General features: G+C 42.2%; 1 protein-coding gene across 7 annotated transcripts; it reads right to left on the bottom strand.

Annotated features, from left to right (window-relative positions):
- Positions 1-2,014: 2,014 nt before the first annotated feature.
- ATG13 (autophagy related 13) lies at positions 2,015-25,895 on the bottom strand. 7 transcript variants are annotated; one of them, XM_062495328.1, is made up of 18 exons: positions 25,688-25,895; positions 20,241-20,322; positions 19,309-19,389; positions 18,558-18,677; positions 18,003-18,049; positions 17,299-17,439; positions 16,196-16,236; positions 15,569-15,665; positions 15,123-15,221; positions 14,308-14,398; positions 11,886-11,984; positions 10,642-10,752; positions 9,436-9,569; positions 8,034-8,151; positions 7,233-7,310; positions 6,813-6,929; positions 6,250-6,378; positions 2,015-5,033 (listed from the first exon to the last, which is right to left on the bottom strand). In XM_062495328.1, exons 2-18 carry the CDS (start codon positions 20,307-20,309, stop codon positions 4,956-4,958), a joined length of 1,650 nt encoding a protein of 549 aa, XP_062351312.1. In that variant the 5' UTR covers positions 20,310-20,322; positions 25,688-25,895; the 3' UTR covers positions 2,015-4,955. The 7 variants fall into 7 exon arrangements, with proteins under 7 accessions (XP_062351312.1, XP_062351313.1, XP_062351316.1 ...); XM_062495329.1 differs by lacking the exon at positions 11,886-11,984 and having other exon boundaries at positions 2,015-5,302; positions 10,642-10,725; XM_062495332.1 differs by lacking the exon at positions 11,886-11,984 and having other exon boundaries at positions 10,642-10,725; positions 25,688-25,893.
- Positions 25,896-26,311: the final 416 nt, after the last annotated feature.

A 26,311-nucleotide genomic window follows, 5' to 3' on the forward strand; every position in this document is an offset into this window, starting at 1 on the left:
AAAAACTAGTTTGCAGGAGCCTTGGGCTGGAAACAAGAGTTAAAACAAAAATGAAGTAGTATAGATTTGTCTCCTTCCTGAAGAGGGTTGTTCTTCCACATTACCATCTTCCTCTCATGATGAACAGTCTTCCTAGGATTGCCAAGCATGCCACATGGGAGCTACTTTAGGATTATCTGGCTAAATTTATCCTGTGGCCAGGTGGTAAGTGCAGCAGAAGCCTGCATCTTCATCTTTCAATGTATGTGGATTGCTAATTTGATGAACAGTAGTCTAGTTAGGACCACAACACTCCCCCCTTGATCCATATTCAGTTCACTACCTTTTCCTGAAGACTGCAGTTTGCCTGTGACATGAATAAGCTTTTTTGGCTAGGATGCAAGAACTCTGAGTAGAATGGAGAGTGCTGGAGCCATCAGCATTGGGCAGTAGGTGGGATGACTGCTGGGATGCAGGGTGATGTGTCAGGGTGATGTGTTAATGCTGATGTCGACACTTTCATGTCTAAACTGTGTGCTGCTTGCCAGTTTTTGCTGTTCATATATTGTCCAGTTAAGGGCTTCCCAGTGTTGCCAGTTCCCCTCCTGCATGTTGACATGGCCCCTTTAATGGGGTCAATGTGGTTAACATGCCAACTATACAGTGAGATCACAAACCTCCTCTCAGTGTAGCAGTTGGTCCTGGCTCTGGGCTTTGTCACAGTGACCTGCCTGGCATTGTGCTGTAGCAACATCAGCTCAGAGGAGCTGAAGAGCAGGTGCATCTGTCCCTGACAGGGAGCTGGCATTGGCAGGACCTATGTTATGTGCAACTATGGGCAGTATTGAATGCAGTCTGAACACCATTGCATCTGGACACATTCTCCTGAGTAGCTGCCCCCTGGCTTTATGGACACTGTTCTGAGAATATTTTTTATTAATACAGACAGTAGACTCACAAGGTGATGGTATTTAATTGTTCCTGACCTTGGTGATTAATCATACTTACGTGATTGTTTACTTTCTCACTTCATGATGGTTTTTCCAATCCCTTGTCTCACTGGTGACATGGTGTAGATGGTGGATACTGAAAGCCCTGTAGTAAGCCCAGATCCTACAGGATGGTTTCTGTGAGTTTTGACACTGTACTGTGTCTTTTTTAAATTCATGAAATGACACTCATACACACGTATACGTGCAGATAATGTAGATAGATTGGTATCCCCAAGATTGCAGTGGGATGCTCAGTTTAATGTGTTCACTTCTGAAGACATGATTAAGATTGCTTTTATTAGTTACCCTTGTATCCCAAGCTGGAATATTCCCTTCATATAAGCTTCTACTACACAGTAATTTTTCGCTTTTTTCCCCCATTCCTGCTATTTTATCCACTGTGTCTTTTTTTATAATAACCAGACAGCCTTTACAGTGAAGCCTAAATCAGCAGCTGTTATTAGTACACAGATTTTTATAATCTTGTCTTTCCTTTAAAGGGAAGGTGTTGATACCATACCTGGCATTGTGTGTTATACAGGGTTAACTTTTATCAATACTAGAATACAGCTGTTAAGTTTGGTTATTCTTTCCATATTTTATTAGTCTCTGCTGTCTCTCAACTGGAAACATTTCTATGCTGCTTTAACCATGTAGCAGCAACCATGTACAATGCAAATTCTGTGGTATACTTTTCCCCTTTTCCCACCCCTTTCCTCTGGAGACAAGTTAATATTTCAGTTTCCAAATTGACTGGTGAGGTCAGCAGGGTCAAACACTGTATGACTGTTCCTACCGCCTCCAGACACTTGTTCTGTCTGTCCCTCGCTGTCCTCCCAGTAGGCTGATCTCAGTAGGATCCCACTGACGGCTCCAACTATAATGCACGGGTCCATCTTACCCTCTCTGATGGAGGGCAGCCACTTGCTCTGTCCTGCATTCGCTAACAGGCCCCTGACCCTCCTCTGTTTCCTGGAGGAAAACAAGCATGAGCCTGGGACTGTCCCAGACCTGTTGGTACACACAGAAAAAATGCAGAAGAGTGTTGCTTACACAAAAGTTTTATTGGAAATTCTTTGAATACTTGAAATACACCAGAGACTTTCCAAAACAATACACTTGAGGAGCCTTCCCCTCCACCCAGAGTATCTGTAAATCAGCAGCTATGTCCATACTGTCCTTGAGTCGAGCAGAGAGCTGCTAAAATAAACAGCCTTCATAACACAATCTGTGGCAGGCCACAGCAGCAGCTACATCGTTACTGAAGCAGAGCATTTGTGCAGTGTCAGGGAACTCAGAGCCTAGATGTAGCAACTGGGTGTTGAAACTGAGGAATGTCCAGAGAAGAGGCAGGTAGCTCAGCTCAGCACTGGAGAATCTCTTATTGCTATGGCCATCCAGCTCAACACTAGCAGCTTATATAGGCAATTTTGCAGCCTTTTGAAGAGAAAAAAATGTGCCACATTGACATTCTGCCTTACGAGATGTGAGAGCTGCAGCCATGTCATCAATAAAGGAGCACAAGTGCAAGCCCTGACCTCCTGGGTGGGATTAACAAGAATGGCACTGCTCCCTGCTAGCTCCACAGCTTGTCAGCAGATGAGAACAGCAGGAGTGCTGGCTAGATAAAGTTTAACCTCGACTGTTCTCTATTCATACAGTGTGAACCAGCACTTTGCCTCATCTCTGCTGCTCTGCAGCCCAGATGGTATCACTTTAGAGACTGAAGGTGACAAGCACCTGTCTATGAGCTACTTCCTACAGTGGCAGACCAACTTCCTGAGCACAGGTGAGAGGCAGTTGATCCATGAATTCTTGCACCCTTCTGCACCCCTTTCCACCTGTGAAACAAGGTGGATCTTGGAGGGGGATCAAGTACTTGTTATAGCCCACCTAACTAAAGCTGTGTTATAAAATGTTTCATCTTGGAAGCTTTCTTAATTGTTTGTGCATCTTACTTGCACTGACAAAGCAATTTCTGTGTGAGGTTGCTAAAAAGTTGAATTGGTTGAGTAAAATATAAAAGTTCTGGTGGATAACTTTCCTTCAATGAAGCTCTTACCTGGACTTTTAGAACTTACAAGGCCCCCCCAACAAACACCTCTCAACAAAAAATTTCGTTAAGTTCAAAGCATTGCATTGCTGTGGCCTTGACAGTAAGCTTTGTTCTGAATTTGGCTCCTTGCTCCAGCAGTGGCACAGAAATAGTATTCCAGAGTGGAGCTGGGGTTCCTCCATCAGCTCCAGGCAATTTCTTCCAGCTATGAATGCAGCTAAGCTGAAGAAGCTGCCACACTGCACCACCCAGAAGGCTGGTTACTCAGCCAGTCTGAGGAAATGGTTTCTCAGTACTCAAGCAACACAACTCCACTTAAAAGAAAGACGGGGGGGAAAAAAAGAGTGGTTTTGGACAGTAAGGGGTCTTGCAGTTGCTCACTCTAATTACACGGGGGAGGAGGAGAGAGAACCACAAGAAAACCCACCTTATCCAAGTTTCTGCTTAGTGTCACTGTTTCTTCTCCCATCCTTAGATGAGGCAGAAGACATACAACAGCCAAATCACCCACAGAACAATGCCAGCCAGTCCCACTGCTGATGACCAGATTATTACAAAAATAAAATTTCAGCTACTCAAAAGCCAGCTGATTAAAAAGTACCATAAGCTTCCCAAAAAAAGTGTGCTTCTTTATAGGAGCTGCCTTCTGAATGGCCAAAGAACACTACAAATTCATCCATGCCTATCAGAAAACAGCATTTTTACCAAGTCCCTGTCACTCCATTCCACCGATGTGTGCATTTCATTTTATCAGTGAGCCCTGACTAGGTGTTATGGACATACAGTCCCCAAAACAGAGTATAATATTAATCAAGTCTGTCTTAGAAAATAAATATCTTGGATATTTTCCTGCAAAGAGAGACCAGTCTCACAGGCCAGGGTTCCATGGCACATGCTCTCTGCAGTGATCAGTACAGAATGACCCGCACTATAACATGAAAACAGAACATCTTTTAAATATAGGTTTCTTTAAAAGCAATAAATATTTTTTTAATTCTTAAGATCATCTATTAACCATAAAGCAGGAAGGCTTGCAGGGATTAGAGGAAAAAAATCTTGAACTAAGACTCCTAGTTACATAACCCTAAAGAAATAGGATTCCTAGTATTTACAGTTATGTTTCAGAAGCAGAGACTATGAATTCAGCATCATCAGAGCTGCTATGTGCAGGCTTGCCAACAGTCAACACTTAAACTCAGCATGGAGTGTCAGTGCACTCGGGAAGGAAATGTGGAAAGCATTCCTGTAGTTTTACTCCTGCTTATCAGCCACCTAACAGAGGGACTTGCACAAAATCACTGTGTAGAGACCCAGTTCCTTAGAAGCAGGAAGAAAAGGGTAACTTGTATTATGCAGGTCCCAAAGCTGACATCTCTCCCTGGGCTCCAAGCACACACTCTGAAGTCAGGATGAAATGCCCAGTTCTGTGGAATGGATGTCCTGGACTTCAAATGGTTGAATTTGCTGAACTCACAGACCCTGGAAATAAGCCAAAGCTTTCTATGCTCTTACAGGATCAGAGACTGTAGGAAAAAGTCTGTTAGCAAGAAGCTCTACCTAGGGAACTTGCACCATAGGACCTTTGGAGGAAGCATATGGCAACTTTGCACAAAGTCCCTCCATACAGAACACAGACTGAGGAGACAGTAGGTTTCCATACACTGGAGTTTGACCTCCTGTGTCCCTACTGAAGTTTTAAAACTGACTGTGAACAGGAAAAGTGGTCCAGAGCTATGTGGTGGAAAAGTTGAGGAGAATCAGCAGATGAGCCATATCTGTCACTGAAGAGAGAAAAGAAAGCTCACTTGATGGAAGGAACTAGTCAATGTGAACAAAAGGCAGAGCAGGGGTGATAGAGCTATTTGTTGATGTCATCTCCAGGATGCCTTGAGAGGAAAGAATTGCTGCAGCAGAACTGGGAAATGGGTTCACTGCAAGGTTTCCACAAAAGCATCAAATTCTTTGACGTTTTTCTCATGGACTGCCAGCTTCTCTGGTAACGAGTCCTGGAAGGGTAAGGAAAGGTGCAGATCAGGGCTCATTCACAGCAGACAGAAGGGAAGTTTTAAACACACTAGGGGGAAAAAAAACCCCTGTTTCTGAGTCATGCAGTCCCTTGCCAATGCTCTGGGCTCACCTTTCTACGTGCACAAAACCAGGAGCCCTCTGGCAGCATCCAGCAAGTGACCCTGAGCAGAGCACTCTGCCCAGAGTCTTGTTTGTTCTGCAGGAACAGGAGGTGCACTGGGGCCTCACCTTGTGCAATCCCCACCAGCTGCAGCACAATAACCCGTTCATGTCACTGCCTTTATCAAGTCACTTGCTGCTCTCAGACATTGGTTTTCATTTTTCTCTACAGTATGGTACAATGCCAGGTTGCCTAACAGAGCACTCACCCAGACATGACTTTCACCAGAACTCCAACTCTGCTCAGGCTGCAAAGTCAGGCCTAGTTTGCTATCAAGTGAGACACCCCAGAAGCAGGATTAGTTTGGGGGTTTCAATGACAACCAGAGCAAGCATGCTGCAGCAGCCTTCAGCTTCAAGAGAAACACACCAGTTTCAGAGGCTCAGGTGTGCCACAACCAAATTGCATTTATTTGGAATATATTAGTGCTGGACTCCCTTTGAGCAGGGCCTCTCTTCTGAAAAGTACAGGAAAGACATGTTACAATGTTTACATGTGTTACTGTTACACTGGAGGCCAGAGTCACAGGAGGGCAACAAAAATGATCAGAGGGCTGGAGCACCTATTAAGAAAGGCTGAGAGACTTGGGGTCACTCAGCCTGGAGATGAGAAGGCTCTGAAGAGACCTTAGTGTGGCTTTTCAGAATTAAAAGGAGACCTTTAATCAAAATGGAAATGGGCTGTTGTGACAGGACAGGGGGCAATGGTTTAAAATGGAAAGAGAATAGACTCACACTAGATAAAAAAAGAATTTTTTTTATGAAGCTGGTGAAAAACTATAGCAGGCTGCCCAGAGGTGGTGGATGCCCCATCCGTGGAAATAATCAAGGCCAGGTTCAAAGGGGCTGAGCAACTGGATTTAGTTGAAGATATCCCTGCTCATTGCAGAGGGGTTGAACTACATGACTTTGAAAGGTTCCTTCCAACCCAAACTATTCTACAATTCTAAGAAGATACTTTTTTCAAACTAGGAATAGGGAATGCATTATAAAGTACATATGATTCTCACAGACAGAAATTTCAGACTTCCATACCAAATCCTCTGCCATGGACTGTGCTCCAATGTCAATGGAGAGGCTGCTGAGTTGAGGGGGGTTCTGAAATTCACGGTAAAATGTCCCCAGGTCCATTGGAAGAATGTCATCTTTTGAAAATGCTGGTTTCTAGAATCAAAGACATTGCTGTTAATTCCCAGAGACACTGGTTTCCCTTTTGTTATAATCTCAGGTAAAGTCGTTACCTGCTATCAATAAACATCTTGTCATTACAACTGTTGCTGTAATAATGCATATTATATAACTGAAGAACAGCCAATATCACTTGATATCACAAGAATTTGCGCAGCTGGAAGAGAACATTTCTTTGCAATCTGGCTCCTCTAGGTGCTAAGAGGATGCCAAGCCCAGGTATTAGCAGAGAACTGAAATGGTATTTAATTTGTAGCTGTTGATTCCTGCTTCTCTACAGTTCTGGGACGGTCAGACCCTAGTGTGGTACTCCCACTGAAAACTACTCTGACATCATTTGCCATCGCACCAGCACATGAAGCCCACCTAAGGTGCAGGTGTTGTATAAGAGCTCTGATGAGGGCACTTACAAAGTCAATCATAACAAAGTCATCATGGGTGTTCCCTGTGCTGCTGCCACTGGAGCCCTCCGAGTGCAAGCTGCCTTGTAGAGGAGATTCTGTTTCTGGGGATTCAGGAGGATTGACCTGCCCAAGAAATCGAAGATGGTGAGTAGTGATCTTACAGTCATGTCTGTCTGTGTACTTTGGCAGTTTGGGGTAGTTAGGAGGTTGGACAATAAACATTAACTAGAGCAGGGGCTGCAAACACATGCTGTTATTTGCATGTCTAGAGAGTCCAAGATTCAACACAAGAGACTTTTTGAAGCCAGAAAAATCTTAATAACCAGTTATTTTCTCCAAAACGAAAGTATATTCAAGGCAGAGAATAGCACAGATGTTTGCATAAGGGATGCTGAGAAGGCACGTATACCTCTGGAAGAGTCTTACCATGGGGTCGTTATCTTCCAGCTCAACATTCTTGGGAGCAAACATGGCAAAAGGAATGTCTAAGTTGGCCATGGTCACCTGAGGAGATTTAGCAAACAGAATTTCACTAAGATACTCTGCTTACCCAGCACAGAAAAGGATATTGAACATCTGTGTCAGGCCAGCTAAAAATGGCCTGAAGTCATGTCAGCAGTTAGGCAGGAGGCTGACAACCTCATTTAAAAGGCATGAAATGCAGAGATGATACTCGACCTAAAGCAGATACATACCTTGAAGGGGGATTGCTTTTATATGCATCTTGTATTATATAAGCAAAGATTAATGAACTGCTACAAATTGAAACAACTCTCCTTCCTTCATCCAAAAGGCCTAGAACTGCAGCCCTAGGAACTAAGTAGGTATCTCAGCTGCCCTAACTGAATTTAAAAGCTTGCTTCTAGTGATGAACTGGTCCTTCAAGGATGTTCCTTCAAGGAAGGGAGGCTTGCTACCAGCTTTCCTAGTTTATGGACCTGTGGTAGTGGCAGATCATTGTGAGATCCAAGTGGAGTATCAAGTCTTCTATTCTCACACGGTGTCGGCAAAATGGAGCAATTTCAATGGCTGTCACATCCCAAAATGATTTTGTGAGAAACAAAATACGCCTGGTAAAACGTTGTAGGGAAATACAGCAGGCAGAAATATGCACTCTCAGTTTCTGAGGTTGCCCTGGCATTGGAGTGCTTTTTGCTCCTCTGTGTATGAACAGATGAGAAAAGAAGGGTATTATGGTGCTCTCTGAGAAGATCTACTGCTCGTTACCTGGTTAATGGGTTTGTTGACAAAAGCTCCCACCTTCCGGATAAAGATGGTCTCCAAAAGGTCATGTGGGGAGCCACACTTTCCTTCACTGCTGTTGGATACTGTTTCTGTGTCCTCACTGGGGGAGGAAAACACATAATTAGTGCCTCCTGACACAAACAGGATAGATAAATAACATTATTTTTGAGACTGCTTCATTTTTCTTGGTTTACTCCTAGTATTGGAAGGACAACAGCAATCTGTCTTTGTACCGTAACCTCCTCAGTCAGGAGCGCAAACGGAAAGTAGACACTTGTGGAATCAGATTTTTGTTTAAAGCTGGACAAAAACTATTTAGTTGAATGTAAAATGGCTGAAATAGGCTTTTCTTCTGCGAAATGGACTTTTAACTTGTGGGTGTTCACAGCAATTCCTGTTCATCAATAGTATTTTTTCAGTAACACAGTAGTCACAGGTTTCTCAGGAAGAAAGGGCAAGAATCACAATTATATCTGTCACTCAGTTTACAAATGCAGCAATCTGGTACATCACAACAGCCACTCCCTGTATAATTAATTCACTCCATGGCTATTAGGCACTTCCATGACCTATTTGTTTTGTTTTTGTTTTTCCTACCACAGGTATTCAGAACATTAAAACAAAAAAAAAGACCATAGTTTTGTCCCATGGAAAGAGGATTACCTAGATAGTATACCCAGGAAAGTGCTAGTGCAACTGAGTTTTGGTTTCCCCAGAGCAAAATCTCTGGGACTTACAGCTATGTAACCCCAAGAGACATTTCTCAAGAAATAAATATGGTGATAAAAAACCAACCAAACAAAACAAAACAAACAAAAACAAAACAAAAAAAACAAACAAACAAACAAACAAAAAAACCCAGAAGGATTTAATTAGCTAATTTAGGATTTAATTAGTGAGGGAGTTGATTTAGGACAGTTTGAGGTTGCATTGTTTTCTTTCAAGTAACTTTGTGCCTGAAGTTTCTTACTGAAATGGTGAACAGATTTATGCTAACTACAACTGGCTTTGGCTACTACACACATTAAGTCTCTAAAGAATTTAAGGCTCATTTGTGAACTTACTGCATCTTGTTTTACAATCATCAAAACCAGCAGAAAGATTGAAAAAATAATAAAATTGATAATAAAGTTGACAAAGAAGAAGATATATATTAATTATATTACATATATTACATGGACTAGGAGGTTTAAATAGATGGGCATGATCATTGTTTGGAGAAAGGCTGAAAAAGCCCCAGTCAGAGAAAGCTATAAGTTGATTTGAGGAATGGAAAGACAATAATTATGCTACAAATAATAGATAAAAAGGGAAAACAAAAGGTTAAAACATACAGGATTATAAAAGGGCTATCAAAAGTAGTGGATCGTTAAAACCAGCCTACCTGCTAGAAGGAGTAGCTGCTGAGTAATGGACTCCATCCAGGGGGGTGCACATCCTCTCTTGGTCAGCTTGAGTGCCATGTGCTGGCTGGCTAGGAACTGGGGGAACTCCCCCTTCTTTGCCTGGACCAATCAACTGAGATAGAAAGGAACAGTCATGTTAAAAGATCTCAAAATCAAATCAACACCACAGTGCAATATAAAGTAGATTCCATTATATTGGGCATAAGTTATGGGGGTTTTGGCATATGACTGGGCTCTAGCCCCTATAAACCTCAGAGAGATGTCAAGTAGGAGTGGATTATCACAACAGGAACTAATTTTTTACTCCCTTTCTGCCCTACTCCTCTCCACTTCAGGCCTGCTTTACACTGCAGAGTTGTTTGGCTCTAAGTCCTCTGCTTCATGGGGAAGAATGGAGAAAAAAACCTTACATCCTCTTGCTACAACCCCATGGCTCCCTACAGCTTCAAGAGAAGGGGAAGTGGAGAGGGAGATGCTAATCTCTCCTCCCTGGGATCCAGTGATAGGATGCATGGGAGTGGTTTGAAGTGCACCAGGAGAGGCTTAGACTGGACATTACAAAGAGAGGTGGTCAAAAACTGGAACAGTGTTCTTTTCCTGGAGAGGTGGTCAATGCCCCAAGCTGTCAGTTTTTAATAGGCATTTGGACAATGTCCTTAATACCACACTTGGCCAGCCCTGAACTGGTCAGGCAGTTTGATTAGATGCTCATGTAGGAACATTCCAACTGAAACTATTTTATTAACATTGTGTCAGCAAAACTGGTGTAACACCAGTATCACAAGCAGAAAAAGACTTCTGACAACTTGGCTTATTTGTCTGATGAACCAATACAACTATGTCAATATAAACTGTCAGTGTATCCTATGTCTAGCCTACAGAACTGTGCTGGGCAGCTACAGGGGCAGCAGCTCTGTAAGACAGGCAATGTTTGGAATCAGTGACAAGCTGGTCCAGGCAAACAGTTCAGGTGCTTGCCCTGTACCCTAGTAAAGCCAGGGATGCTGAGGAGCCATTTCCCAACTCTTGTGGAAGCTGTGCTTTCTTTGTATTTACATTACATTCTTCCCATTCCTGACAGACAGGACACCAATGCATGCACTAGTTTCAATGCCTTTCTTGGGTGTACAAGTGACACAAATGGCTGCAATACCAGCCACGCTGGTTCTACTCTCTACAAGTACCTGGTGAGGGTGTGCAGCATTCAAGCCACCAGCAAAGAGTACAGGATACCCCATGTCAGCTGATCCAACTCCCAGGGCAGCAGGCTGATAGGAAAGACGAGAGCTGGAGAGCTAAGAAAGAAGAGAAAAAACAAGGGCAAGGGGAGAGGAGAGAGGAAAGGCAAGGGGAATGCCCCCACAGCCTGAATAATCACCAGTCACTGAAGACTGGATAGGAAAAGTCAGAGGCACAGCATTTCACGCTGGCAGAAGGATGCAGGATTTTCACTGAAATCAGTAATGCAGGTTATTGTTCTAAAAAATTCTTATTGCTATGAGACTCTGAGCCTGGACAGGAAAAAAGGTTGGCTTCCTACACGTGTAGGAGGAAGCTGTGCAAGGTACGACTGACATACAGTCTCAGGAAAGCTCTGCTCTACAGGCCTATTTCAAATACTGGTGTAGTGGGTTGGCACTGGCCAGATGCATGAATGCTATCGTGAACTTATTAAAGAGCTAATATTTAATATTTTTTCATTCCCCAAACAATTTCATTATCAACTGTTTGAACCTACTCGCATTGCAAATTAAAGCAGGTGATCTTCCAGACCCATTCAAATTGCTTCAGTGAAAGAATACATGGTCCCATAAATGTGCCAGGTAAAGAGAACAGGTAAGCTAACTGCTGTGAGACTGCTTCAGGAATTAAATGTTGGAAGCAGTGAAACCCAGGAGAAATTCCTTGTACATCCAGGCAGAAATCTACCCAGTCAGGTTAGATAAAACTTTGCTGTTTTGACTTGTCTGACCTCAAGAGGAACATTTCTTCCAGAGCTCAGTGTGAGCTCCAGCAGCACCAAAGCTAATGTCCTTTACAGGGACCAAAATGAGAAACAGCACTTCAATTCACATGAGGCTGGTTAAGCTGAGTGGAGCTCTAATGACTGTACAGGTTCTAGGGACAGTGGCTTTTAACAGAAAACACTCAAAATTGTGCCTTACTACTTGTGTCTTTCACTAACAATCCTTGACAGCTGTTGTTTTTTTAGGGGTGCTTGTCCTGTCTTTGGGAGACCTTCATCTGCAAAGGCATTTAAGAAGCCAGTTTCAGTAAAGTGCCTGGCTCATTGTGGGTCCACCAGTCTTTCCCATGCACAACAAACACTCCACATTGTCAAATTTGTATTTTCCCATATGTGTTTTGTCATGCCAGAACTTGTACTCTGGCCATGACATTCTGTTGACATATTCTATTGACAACTCACTTGATGTGAGAAGGCCAGTCCCATCACTGGGACCTTCAAGGTGTCCGTCACCACAGGAGGAGGGGTCTGAAAATGTGCCTTTGTGACAGTAAAAACACACTGTGCACAGACACAGACAAACAGAGGAAACAAGGAAAAGAGAGAGTGAGGGGGGAGAGAGAAAGAGAGAGAGAAGGACTTCAGAGAAGAACTATGAAGAGTTGGATGAACTGAATGCTAGTGAAGAAGTTTTGGCTGCAGCAGCCACACCTACACAGAGAGCAGAAGTCTCAGTATTGCCAGAAACAAATTCATTTTGTAAAGAATTGAGTGTTTTTCAATCTGAGTGAACCACTGAACACAGGTAATACTTTAGACTCCAGTGAAACCTTGACAGAAAGTAACTGCCAGAGACCCCGTTCCACAGTTAATTATAATTGGTACCAGCCAATTACTAAGAAGAAGGCTGAACGGATGCCAGAAAAAGTCAAGTACTTTTTTTATTAATTTGCAAATGAATTGTATTTCAGCACTCTCCATCCAGCCATACTCCCTATCCTCCAGTTTTCTGAGGGATCTTATCCTGGCAGCTCTGTGCTGCTCCCTTAGAATAAAGGGAACCCAGACTACAGTGCGATTCAAACACACTGATGTGAAGCAGGAACTCCATCAACAGGACCAACACGCCAGAAATAAAGTCTCACAGAGGGTGCTAATGCAAAAAGGGCAATCCAAACCTGGTTCAGTCCCATACCTCCTCCCATTCATTTTCCTACCAATGGTTTTCACTTTGAGGAAAGCTTCAGCTTCATTTCTGAGTATTAGTCATGGCCATGCTCTCCTGAATTTTGGGCTACTTCGCAACACACATACACAGACATGCAAGCTCACAGAGAAAGTTACAACTATTTCCTTGCATCACACAGGTTAGGCCTCACTGTTACTGAGAAGGCAGGTAGAGATTCACACAATTTGCCCACAAAATCACGCAGTTCCTGGTACTGTATTTTCCTAGTCATTAACTTGGACAGGACATACAGAAAGCTGGAGAAAACTTATTGTTTCCCTTTTAATTCAAAGTCCACTCTGCCAAGACAGCCTTACAATTCTAACTGTGGCAACAAAAACTGGCAGTTTCTTTACAAATAAGGGCACAGCATATGGCAACTATGAGCCACATAAAAAGCAAGAATGTAGGCTCATATTAATGTGAATCCTCAAGGTTCAAGTGGTTTCATAAAGCTTTTTCCCCTCAATGACAGTAAAGCTCCATGACCCCTGGGGAAATGTCAACTTCAATGTAGTTACATACACTAGCACTGTTAAGTAACACTGGCACAAGCAAGCCAATGGAAATTCCTTAGGAAATCTTTTCTATTTGCCCCACTTTAGGAAAACACAGGACACAACTCAGCCACAAACTCATATCCTGAACTGTGTATTGCAGAATAAGAAAAGCTTTATTCCATCAGACTTACCGTGAGTGCTGGCTAATTAGTTCAACATTGCCTGATGCCTGGTCACCTGAAATCACTTTGGCACAAAAATGCTTCCTAAGAGCAGCTCATTTCTACCTAATTCATCCAGCAGAATACATTCTGCTAAACCAGGCATAATAATTTGTCTGAAGCAGAAGAAAGACCCATAGAAAATTCTTTGAATTTGGAACAGAATTCCAATTATACTTCATTCTGTGTTTCACATTGACTGTGAAAGAGATTTAGAGTCTTTAGATTGTCTTGAAAGGTCAGTAGAGCCATCTGCTTGGCTGGGCAATCCTGAATATTTAAAGTGATAGGACAACTGGAACTCTAGCCAAGTCTTCAAAATACAGAACTGTACAGTCAGATATGAAAGACAATAAAAGAACTTGGGAGTTTCTGGGTTTTTATATTCAAAACCATTATCTATTTATTTTAAAATTGAAACTTAAATGAAATTTGCATGGGCAATTTTTTTGCCAATACTTATTCCTGCTGCCCCAACTAATTTCAGATAGTCCAAGAAATACAGCTTTTGTCTTTTTTCTGTCTTTCTCCAGCATTTTCCTGGTATTTCAGTGTTTCTTTCTCAATGTCAGTCTGTTACTCCTATTTAGGCTGCCTGGCATCAATGTCTTGATTTCCTCCTCTTGCAGTATTGGTATGTAAATGTTTAAGTATACTGCTATCCTCTTCAAGCACACCTCAACCCAGCTACAGGAGTAGGCTCTTTTAATCCTTCTCAGTAATTCAGTCCTTCTAGGCCCCTGGAATTTTGTTGAAATTAGTATCTAATTTCAGTAGATTTTACTCAAGAGTGTTATGACATAAGTAACCCACACATTAAATTTTAATTAGCAGCAGGAGGCTTTCTGTTTGCACAATAGCTGATGTAGGAATATGCAAACTATTCTTACAGTAATTGTTCTATCTAGAAGTAAAAAGAGCCTGGTTTCTCTTACTTGAGATGGAGGAGAGGTGGAAAAAGATGTGGTACACACTTCTTGGGAATCTTCTACTGAGGGATACACTGCACCATTGTCCTCACCAGCTCTAAAACAGCAAGAAAAGACAAGTTTTCTAACTGAAAATACTCCTTAAAACAAACAAATAGTAAAACACTGGGACAAACACTGCAGGGAGGTTGAGAGTATTTGGGTGTAGCTGAGAGGAGAATTATGAAGGGCTCTCCTCTATTTGTCAGAACTGAGGAAAACAACGTGGAAAAATGTCAGTTTTCCTTCAGTGTTTGTCTTCTACCCCATGTAAAATAACAGGTGTTTCTAAATAATGCTTTTGTTGTACCAGCTAGTGATACTGGCTTTGGTATTTACACAACCATTGTCAAACCATTGTCATTGGTCCCAATTTGAATGCCCTCACATTCATTTTAGAGAAGACAAATCTCTCATCTCCAAAGAGAAATTAAACTGATCTTCGCCCAGTGGAAATATCCAGGGTTGCAGGGATCTAGACACATAGTTCTGCATCAGGATCAACCATTACAGTTTCAAATTCCTGAAGGCAGCCAAGATTAAACATCCTTTGTGTCCACTATGAATAATTCGGGAAAATACTAGGGCTTGCTACACTCAGTCATCTCAATGTGAGAAGAAAAATGTCACCCCTCAGCACATGTTCAACTATACCAGTATTACTGACACTAATTCTCCAGTGTCCCTTCCCATGCTGTCAGCACATAGTGGAAAAGGCTCTGTATTTGGGCATAATGGATGCCTTTACCATGGTCCATGACTTCAACTCAGTATTTCCTCACCTGTAATTGCAGGGATGCATGGGTGAAGAGCTGGGATAGGGACGGTCCACAAAGTGATCAATTATAATCCCCATGATAGGAGGGGTCCTCTCAAATTGCCTGCAAGGCAACAAGCAATGGTGTTATTGGCTTTTTCTCTCTACTCTTCCCAATTTGTGGTGCCTTCACAGAAAACCCTTGTGTCTATTAATGGGACCAGAGCATTTTTACAGTTTAGTCCTGTGACTCCAGGCATGCATCAACAATTTAGATTTCTAGAGACTGGCTCAGGGCTACCCAAATACTCCCCTTGCTGCAAGGCTTAAGCGTGAGAGAGAATGTTCTTCATGAAAGAGAATCTCAGCAGGAAAGGATGAGCAGAAGGGAAAGATTTGGGGGCTCAAAATATGAGGAGTTTAACAGTAAATTATTGTAAAACAGTTTCTGGCATGATCACATTTTCTCACCTGGTTGACATGAAAGCAAGGTTGATTCTGTAGGCACAAGACAAAGTGATGGTGCCCACTGGGGTACCCACTGTCCCAACACGGACTGTCTGGAAACCTGTAAAGTTAAGGAATAATTATCAGTTTTACTGATTGTTTATGTGCCATATTTTTTATTCTGAGGTTACATTATCTTATTTCAGTAGTGTTTCCATTATGTCTTGCAATCTGAACTCCAAAAACACACATAGAACCCATAACAAAACAGCAGCAATAGGTTGCCTTGCTGGTAGGCCTCATCCTGCAAGATGTTGTTTCCTGGCTTCTTAGTCTTAAATATTGTTCTTAAGTGTTTCTTGTTCCTCAGTAGATCATTATCTCCTTCACCAGTCCTGTCTCTTATCAATGTAATTCTATATTCTTATTTCAGTTCTGTATCACTAGAGTCAAAATGGCAATCACCCAAGACTTTGTCCAAGTACCACCATTGTGGTACTTGTCACCTTGTGACACAAGGCTGCACTGGCAGATCCAGACAAGAAGCATAAGCCTCAGACTAATTTTCCTTATGGTACTTGGGAATAGTAACCAAAAGGCAGTCAGAATGAAACACAGTTCTGCTATTGTTTGTGTGTTGTCTAATCATACCTTCTCCCAAGCCACTCAGCTGGACTTCACCAAAATATATCCTGAAGGAAAAGGAAAGAGAAAAGCTGTTAGATCCAGCTGGGACATAATGCTATAAATATCCTTATTCCTTATTTAATTTTGGGAGTTGAAAGGCTGGAACTGCTTTTCCTCTTCAGAAAAAAAAAAGTCCAAAATAAATGGCTGGAATGCCCATCTAAAAAAACCTTACAGCTGCTTCAGAAGAAGAATAGGTCATGTAAAAAGAAGGAGAAAGAGAAAATGGTACTTCAATAAGGAATTTCTCTTTTTTAAGCCTCTGTTGTTAAGTCTAAAGTTCAGAGCAAAAACGTGAAGTGATACAAACGTCACAGATAGGTCTGAGTCTAAAAGCTGATGCTCATCACACAACATAAAAGATTAACTGTGCTGTAAAGAGAACTGCTCTTAAGTACATGCCAAGTCAGTAATGGAGGCAAAAATGAGAAAGTGGCTGGAATTTCTTTTTGAGTTCTTAGCTGTGCAAATGATAGCAAACCTGGGATTTACAATCATAAATAAACAATGCAAATATGTCAAAGACTTTTCTCACAGCCAAAAACGGTCTGGAAGATAACTATGAACCATGAGCCAGTCAGACTCACAGGCTAAACAGAGTTGAACCCAACTTTAGATGAGTAAACTTCAAGAACTAGAGGAAGTGGAGTTGAGGATGCATCTTTAAAATGGAGTAACAGGAGAGAGTCTGAATCTGTGCTGCAAAAGTATACGTTGAAGCTATGTGCAATGTAGAGAGGCATTTATCAAACACAGGCCAGACACCAAACAATTGGATGCTAGTAAGCAATTTAACCAGGGATTACATGTAGATTTTTTTTTTACTTTTTCTAACACAAGTAGCCAAACACTTCACAGCCTGTGCTTACCTTCACTTTCAATGGCTCAAGTGCAGGCTCTAAGGTGATACATAGACCAAAGTTTTCTTCTGTTACTGATCAGTAGTAGTTCTACGCAAATAATTTGATTTTATTATTACTCATCTCATTTTAACTACATTTGCAGCTACACTGGGCAAGTCTAGAGTCTCTGCTGTTTGCATTCCAAATGGGCAATTTCTACTTTACCTGTACAATATTACATATTCATGGCCTTGTTTCCTCGAGAGTCTGTAGGCTGGAGTTACTCTGGTTATAGCAAGCAAAGACTTCAGCAGTAGAGACAGCCTGTTGTATACAGTGTATGAAACTTTGATTTCTTTGTCACACCTATGGAAGACAAAGGAAAAAAATTTGTCTTTTGTCCACAACTAAGTTTCCTGGGTTTGGGGTTCTTGTTTGTTTTCAATTGCAATTGCTTTTGTTTATTCTAAATAAAAATTAGTCTGGGCCAGTTGTTTAATTTTATTGCCAAAATGATAAATAAAGCCCCAGTGTGGCTACCTGTATTGACCAACCAGCTAAGAATCCTGCTATAACCTTGTCTCCTGCTGTAGAAGAAATTACTGAAAAATGCCATGCAGCCTTCTACTAAACAGAGACATCTTTTCAATATTAAAAACATTTGTCATTACTGAGACTCTGAATTCTTCTATCTGAGGAAACTTAGAGTTGTAATGGAAGAATGAAGAAGGAATTAAATTACTAGTTTACTTTCTTCACACTGGTGTTAAAACAGTTTGACTGCTGCTCTAGAGAAAGAGGAGAGTTCCCTCTGAAGTGCTCCTGGCCACACAGCCAGTGTACTCATTGATCACCATGGATCAACCACATGTACCCATTTCATCAGCTAAGAACTACAAACACAAAGACTATGTGAAGAATGCACTTACTTTTCATTCATTTCTAGACACCAAATTTCCAGCTCCATGGAGTCCCCCTGGATTAAAGAAAAGATGGCAAACAAAGGCTCATTTCAGAACATAGACCTTTTCAAATCTCATTAGTGACCAGCAATGGCCACACCTCTCAATGATTTGTCTCCTGGCTCCCACTTTCTTGTGCTGGAATGATACAGAAAGGTGCACTGGAAGTACCCCTGCACAATTTCATCACCTGAGGGAATCTCTTCCTCATAATGCCTAAGTTCTTCATGGTCTAAGAAATTAGTTTCTTAAAATTTAAGAATTTAAGAATTTCACTTTCTTTAAAAATTTAGATTTTTGCTGCTGTGTCATTTGTGTGTTTGGCCTCAGATTTTTGCAGTGAATTGCTTCTGTTAAACAATACCTTTCTTTTCATTAGCATACCACGTATCATAATAAAATTTAGATATTATCATATTGCCTTGGATTAAAAGGCAGGAGCTCTGGTAGCTGACTTAAGATTCAGGCAAAAAAAAAAAAACACAAACAAAAAAAGGGCATGTGTTTTGACTCATTCCTCACCTCTGAGGTTTTGAGAGAAATCTCCACGCACATAGACCGTCCAACAGCAGGCAGCTGTCCTGCCAGGGCTTTCTTTGCTTCATGAGTAACCTCTGGTATATCTTTGATTGCCAAATTGAACTGCAGAATCAAAGACATAGATCCATTTTTTTTATTTCTTTGAAAAACTGCCTGATGGTACATTTCAGACAGGCTCACAGACCCATATATAACATACTAGGTCAGTGTCCACTGAAATATTTATGAAACAGAAAATTCCAAGCTGGGTTCAAGCTTTTTATATTTACAAAGATTCCCTTGGCTGCTAATTCAAAGGTTTTTCTTGATCCTGCTATAAAAAATATGCTCCTTTTCCCTCACTTCAATCCTATCTTCACCCACAGAGTATCTTGAGTATTTTCAGTTTTAACAAAGCCAATTACTAAAATGTCCTGAATTGCAGAATAGCAAACTCCTGACAGATAAGAACTCGTCACCCCACCCCCAAGCAGATCTTGGAAATGTGCCTTAGCTGGCAGGAGTTGCTGAGAGACATCATTTCTCTTTCCCTTCATCAGCCTGGAAGAGTCCAGAGTGATTTGTTGCATGTGAACAACAACCACCAAGCCCTGCCGCAACATCACCAATGAATATAACTAAATATAGTACCCATTCTATGAATAATTATTGTCTGCACAAGACTCTAATAATCAAGTGGTGTTCTCAGCACACACACAGTTATGGAGTTGCTCCATAAAAAATATGGCTTTACCCAGTCAGAACCTGTTGGGGAGGATGATGAGCGGGTACAGATTTTCTCTCCAAGTCGGGCCTGGACAATTACTTGTACTGTCTGCAATAGAAAGAAAAGGATACACAGACATGTTTTGGGCTCAGCACAGCCCTCAGTTCAGAGCCTGAGCTACACAAGCTCCAAGTAAAAAAAATTAAAGGGCTGACCAGGATATAGAGAAGTAGTTTGCTACACTGATCTTCAGTTCTAATATATTTAAATTATTACATTTAACAGACAAATGTATTTCAGAAAGAAAATAATTTCAGGCTGACCTTTCTCTGTAACAACATTAAGAGACTAAGTTAATTTTGCAATCAGGATTTGAAATTTTCAATAGAAGATTCAGAAAAATTTACAAAAAATATCGCAAGCCTGGACAGCTCAACTAAAGCCAAGTGAATCTGTACATTTATACCAAAGCCATTGTCAGATTATCTACTTGTACCTATGTATGAAGTGAGGCCAAATTTTATAATTACATATGAACATCATCCAAAAGAACATTCTGGTATTATTATTTTTGGATGCAATATAAAAATTTAGGCTGAAATAGTAGAGTTCAGCAGAATAAAGTACCTAACAGCTGGGTGGTTAGACATGCTGCTAGAAACCCAAAGCTGACAAGAGGTGTGAAGTGCCTACTATTGATTCTAAAGCAGGATGCTTCTGGAGGATGGAAGAGGATTTGAGGGTAGGAAAAAGGGGAAAAGATTTTTTTTTTTAATAGTTGCTCTCGGGAATCTCCTAAATTTGACATCAGCTTTTCTTGCTGCATTCTTCAGTAAAACAAAAACACAACAAACCCAAACCTCAGTCTTGTTACTCTAGTCACACCAAGTACATTGTTTGGTTTTTGGGGTTTTTTAAAACAAGGAAGAAAAGGCATTTGTCCAAAGGAGAAAAATTACCTTTAAAGCAAAAAATTTGATGAACTTGTCCAGGTCCTTCCTGTCCTGGGAACTGAGATCAGTGTCCATTGCATATGGCAATCTGAAATATAGCACAGGTCTAGAAATGAAGTCTTCCTCCAGCATTCTGTTTAGATTGCAAAATATTTTTTCCATTAGAGGCCACATGAAAAGAAACTACAAGCAACAAAGCCCTCTACCTGTCAAAATCCAAACATGCTAAAAGTTTTGGGATGTGCGTGTGCGGTATAAATGCACAATGGTAGTTTATCTGGTCAGTGCAAAGATAAAAAATTTAAAAAACAAAGAAGGCTCACAATTAAAGCTCAGTACAAGTTCTACAATTTTGCTATCTTAATTTTAAAAAGCAAAACAAACAAACAAAACAAACCCTGAACACCCCAACACCACACTGATTGCATTCTGCACCAAGCTAACCATCAGACATGGATGTCTCTGCTTCAAAAAAATGTATCTTCAGCTGTCAGCACTGGTCAAAGCCAAGCCAGATTGTTTTCTTGAGCCTAAAATTCTTAGAACAGTATTTAAGTGGTATTTCAGCAGAAATCTGTGTAATAAACCACTGATGGAACAGGCTACACTGCTTCTTTACTTTCATCAAGTAGTACTTGCAGTACAACTATACAGCTACAAAATATACCTACAACCAACTGAAAAGATACATTTTTCTCAAGAAATAGACCAAAATCCTCTGTTCAGTTCTCTTGAAAGCTCTGATAATACTTAGCTTTCACAATGACACTGCATTGTTTTTCAAAATACAATTGTTTCTAGGAACACAATGAACATGCACAGTGTCTGAAGCAGGGCAGGGCAAGGCCCTAATCCTATTTCTGCCATCATAGTATCACATGGCCTGGGATAAATCACAGTTCTTCTCTCAGTTTCTTCGCACATAAGTTAATAATAATATAGAGACCATTGGGAAGGAACACCTTAATTAGCAACATTCATTGTAGTTTTTGCTTGTAAACCTTGAAAGTATTAATTCACTCTTAACCCCTGTTGCATTTTTGAGACAGCTAATCAGCCTGAAGCAGCTTGTCAGACATCCCATATTTATGGATCGTGCTGCTCCTCACAGGAATGCCGCCGAGCTGAGGTCAGGGAGCACAAGCAGCTGCTGTGCATAACAACACTCAGTGTTCAATCGTTGAGCAAAGACTGAACTTACAGCAAGGTATGCTATTTAGGCAAATTAAAGCTTGCAGAGAAAAAGGGCCAATAGCCGGGTTCACACAGAAAATACAGAATCTTTAATGACTGTTCACATGCAGTACTTCCATTTAAAATATGACACTTTGTGACAGTAAAGGCCTAATGCTTTAGGAGCATCAATCAAAATGGGCTGCAAGATAAGAGTACTGCAATTTACAGAGCATTTTATAGAGAACAGTGCTGCTTTCTCAATGACTCTATAAAAAGAAAGCTGGACACACAAAATCACTGAAAGTTCTAGGCTACATTCATACCACATCTCCTAAAGCCAAACTGTTCTCATTACAAATTATAATTTAAATTGAGAACTAACAGCACAAGTAATTCAACATCAGATGCATTATCAAATTATCCTTTGGGCATTTCACCCTCCTTATTAAAACTGCTATGTGTTCTCTCTCTGCATTTACCTCCACTAGACACATTACTGACCCTTTCCACTGTGGGGGGTGCAAAAGGAAGTCAGCTTTTAAAGTGCTTGCTGCAATACTCAAAACTTTAAAAAAAAATAGCCCTTTAGTACAGACATGTACCACTACAAAAAAACCACAACCCCCCCAGACAAACAAAACCCCAGGCAAGAACAACCTGTTGCTATTCTTTTGAATTAATTAAGTACAGCACTGTAAAGGCTGAGTAGATCTGAGATGTTTGACAAACCTGGCTGACATAGGTAATTTATGCATTAAAATATACATTTTTCTCAGCAAAGAGAATGCTGACATTTAAATACTAAAAAAAGAAATAAACAACAAAAAAAAAACCAAAAAAAAACAAACAAAAAACCCAAACATACTGTTTTTTAGCGTAAAAAGTGTTATGTGACCCCTGAAGAAAGGTGCAAGGAAGTATATATCCTGATATTGTGGGAGAGCTGTCAAAAAAAGCACCCATATTTGCCATTTGAGGCTGGAAAAAAGTTCTGATATCAACTTTTTCAAGATGCTTGGGAACTAATGGAAGGTGTTAGGCTCACTGGACTGTTAGGAAACAAAGATGATCATCAGCATGGTTCTATGAGCGCTCCAGGAATTCATTCTAATGACCCAAATATCTCTAGAGGAAAGAAACAGCCACCAGAGGGTTAAAAAAATGAGAGCCTCATGGTTCTGCCCTGCTGCAGCAGAACTGAGATTCTTCCTGGAAGATCTGAAACTACCTGTAACATTAATGAAAAATTTGGAGATTCATACTGTTACCTCCCAAGCTCCCAATGCCAGCAATAGTTGACCCACCAGAGCCCAAAGCAGAGAAGAAAGTATCAGGCAAGGTTTCCTGGAAAGGAATAAGTAATTTTATGGGAAAACTTTGGACACTTTAGATGTTTCAGGAGCTGAGTTCCATCTGACAACTATCATCTCCTCATTTTTGTAGGAGGGCCTCTGGTGACTGCCTGAGACTTTCTAAGGCTTAGAACAGTGTTCACCTTTAGAATCAGTCCTTGTAAGATTTAAGAAAGAACTAGAATTACAGCAAACTTTTTATTTACAAAAATTCTTTGGTACTCTCAAGTTAGCTGCCACAACTGACCTGAACAGGAAGGAAATTCTTTAAACTTTGTTCCATCAACTTTTCATGTCCTGTAGGTTGCAATGCCAGCACAGCTCCTTGTTAAGTGCTACTGCACAGGCCTATGCTTAATTCAAGGAAAATACTGGCTCATTTTACACTGAATAACAACTAGAAGGGAATAACCTTTGGTCTAGGTTAGAAAAATACAGATGACTGATTTCCCCTCAACCAGGTAATCCCTTAGGTAAACTGATATATTTGCCAGCACATGATGCAACAATCATCCTGTCCATATGGCTTTTTGCTTTGTCTCCCACTTACTGCAACATGCATTTTTATACTATTGCTTGTATTTATATGCCTTTGTCTTCAGACTGTGAAGAGAAACATCAGAAACAGGATATTAAAGGAGAACTGCCTCATGTGGCTCTCTTGATTAAATCCTTATTCTTTCTCCCAAGGCTGAGGCAGATTTCATCCAACAGTTTAACGTTCTGTTGTGCCTTATACGCTCCGCTGCTATTTATACCCTCCTCTGACGAGAAGGACACATCAGCATAAGGTGATGGCGCTGTTTACATGATGCAAGGAATTGCAAGAGCCCTCCCTTTAATGCCTGGCAGAGCCCAGAGGAACTACAGCAACCGGCAAGCCGTGCTCCAAGCCCTGCTCCCAGCCGAGAGCAGCCCCGCTGCCGGCAGACACCTGTAACCCTGCACACAACAGGTGCGGGGATCACGGGTATTTCACTACGTGTTCCATACGTGGGAACTGAGCGAGTACATCTCTCTGACCTGCATAAACAAGAAAGGAGCAGAAGCACCTGACTTACACCAGGCATTATTATTGCTGCTGGGGAAAGCATAGGCTGCTTCCATCATCTCCTATATTTCTCTCTGAGCCATGGCTGCTACAACTTAAAAGTTATCTCACTTTCTTTTCAGCGAGATGTTCATCAATGCAAAATAATTACTCATTGTTCTTACCCCAGAGTGAAACTGAAAAGACAAGAGGGAAGAAACCAGAGTGGGTGTAGCTGTAAAGGAAAGGGTTGTGGACAGCTCTCATCCCAGATGTTTGTTCCCAGTTACCTGACTGTGCCCCCCAGACTCTGCTCCTTGCCCATACCACTCTTCCAGAGCTGCTTTTTAAATCCAAATCCAATCTCCAAAGATGTTCTATGAGAAGCTCAGAAAAGCCTTGCTGAATTATGCAGTAAACAAAAACATGGAAGTTTTTGAAGCATTTAAGAGTGCCCAGAACATATCCTCCCTTGAATGAACAAGAAGCTTCACTGCAAGCAGGCATTTTGAGCACACTAATAAGCAACTATAAAAAGGTCTTCATTAACACAGTGTTCTGTTTCAAGACTGGGCCTACAAGTCAAACTCCAGTATCCTACAATTACTTAATCTCCATTTTGCCTTCTTAGTAGATTAGTCAGAAGCTTAGGGAGAAGTAGCAAACAGTTCTAAGTTTTAAGGTGTGACACTCTCATTCTTTAAAGTTTATGGATTTCTTTCTTTAAAAGATTAAATTCTAGCAGAAAAGCTGTTTCTGCTGTATATAATATAAACATATTTTGATGTAATCAAAGGCTCTGTAATTCACTATATGCTCAGGTTTTGACTGATAAAGAGGTAATTCTTCCTCCTGATCAGGAAACAGATTCACTTTATAAATGACTCTGCAGCTTAGTAAATACCTTACTAAAGCCAGCACTGCCAGCTCCACTGACTTAGAAACAAAATTAAGTAATTCGCGTTGACCAGGAGTTACATTCTGTACTTCCCCAAGGTCTAAAAATGGTATCAGTTCAAAGGTCCATTCTCTCAGTTTGTTTGTCAAACCAAAGTATACAGACTAAACCAGAATCTGCTTCTACATACCCTGTACTATAACCACCAACATAATCATCACCTCTCAACTATGGTATGAACACGTGTTCAGAAATGTTAAGATTATACAATACCATTTAAGCAAAATAAAGTGATCCTGTATGATCCTTCTTGTGACAAGAAGGAAGGGTCCTCCAGGTCAGGCCACTCCTGCAATGATTTGGAGATGCTCTAAACTTTACTTGGACAGCTAACTAATTTTCAGCTAAGGCAGTAATTTGCCATGTTTTCTTCCTTTGGTATGTGCCTAGTCACACTGCTTTTCAGATTTTTAATTAGGCAGTTAGTAGGCTCAGTCCAAATAGTCCCTTTTCCACCTCTTCACTGACATGGAAGATGTGTCTGCTCCCATCGAATCTACGGGAATTACTCTAACTGTGCCCTAAGAGCCACAGCTCCAACAGGAAAGAAAGATACGACCATCTGTAAACTTACGCTCCTTCCAAGCATACCGCAAACTCTCATCCTACAGGAAGACTATACAGTGTAGCGTGGGGTCTCACATTCTACTATTTCCAACAGGCTCTGAAGCATTTTGATTTTAAATGACCTCCTGCTGAGATTACAGCGCGCCACATCTTTTCTAGGGTCCACTGACAGCCACCAGCCGTTAGGAAAACGAAACGCAGCCGACTCGCGCCTGTCGGGAACCGGCCCCCGCGAGCAGCGAAGCAAAGCAAAACGGGGACGCGAAGCCGTAGCCAAAGGGTTAAGATCCACGCCGCGGCCCCCTCCCCTGGAAGGGCCTCCCGCAGGCTCGCCTTGCTCCCAGCCCTGCCCTGCGGGGGCCCGCGGTACCTGCGCGGAGCCGGCAGTGCTGGCGGCGCGGCGGCTCATCCCGCGCGGGGCCCGCTCCGCCGCCGCGCCCCGGCCGGGCACGGGGAGAGCCCCGCGGCCGCGGGACCGCGACCGCCGCCTCCAAGCCCCGAAGCCGCCCCGGGACTCCGGCAGGCGCCCCTCTTCCTCCTCGTTCCTGGCCCGGGGGTCTCGCCGCGGGTATCAGCGCCGGCGGAGGTGCGCGGCCGGCGGCGGGGGCCGGGCTGGGACTGCCGCTGCCCTCAGAGCCGCGGGCTCCGCCGCGCCGCCGCCATCGCCGCTGTTTGTTTTCATCCGCTGAGGGCGGGGGGGGGGAGAAGGAAGGAAGGAGGAAGGGAGGGAAGAAGGGAGGTGCCTGAGTATCCGCAGCGGCGCTTTCCGCACGCAGCCGCCGCTCCCCGCCCACCCGCGGCGGGCTGAGCCCGCAGGCCGGCGGGGCAGGAGGTGGCCGAGGCCGAGAAAAGCGGGGCAGCGCCCGGCGCCGCTCCCGCCGGTAGCCCCTGCCTGTGGCGAATCTACCGCGGCGAATGTGGGGCCGGGCTGGCGAGGACCGCCTGGGAGCGGCCGCGGGGCCGGTACGGGGTGGGACGACTCCGACTAGGGTCC

This window comes from Cinclus cinclus, chromosome 6 (genome assembly GCF_963662255.1).
Source record: "Cinclus cinclus chromosome 6, bCinCin1.1, whole genome shotgun sequence".
NCBI classification, from domain to species: domain Eukaryota; kingdom Metazoa; phylum Chordata; class Aves; order Passeriformes; family Cinclidae; genus Cinclus; species Cinclus cinclus.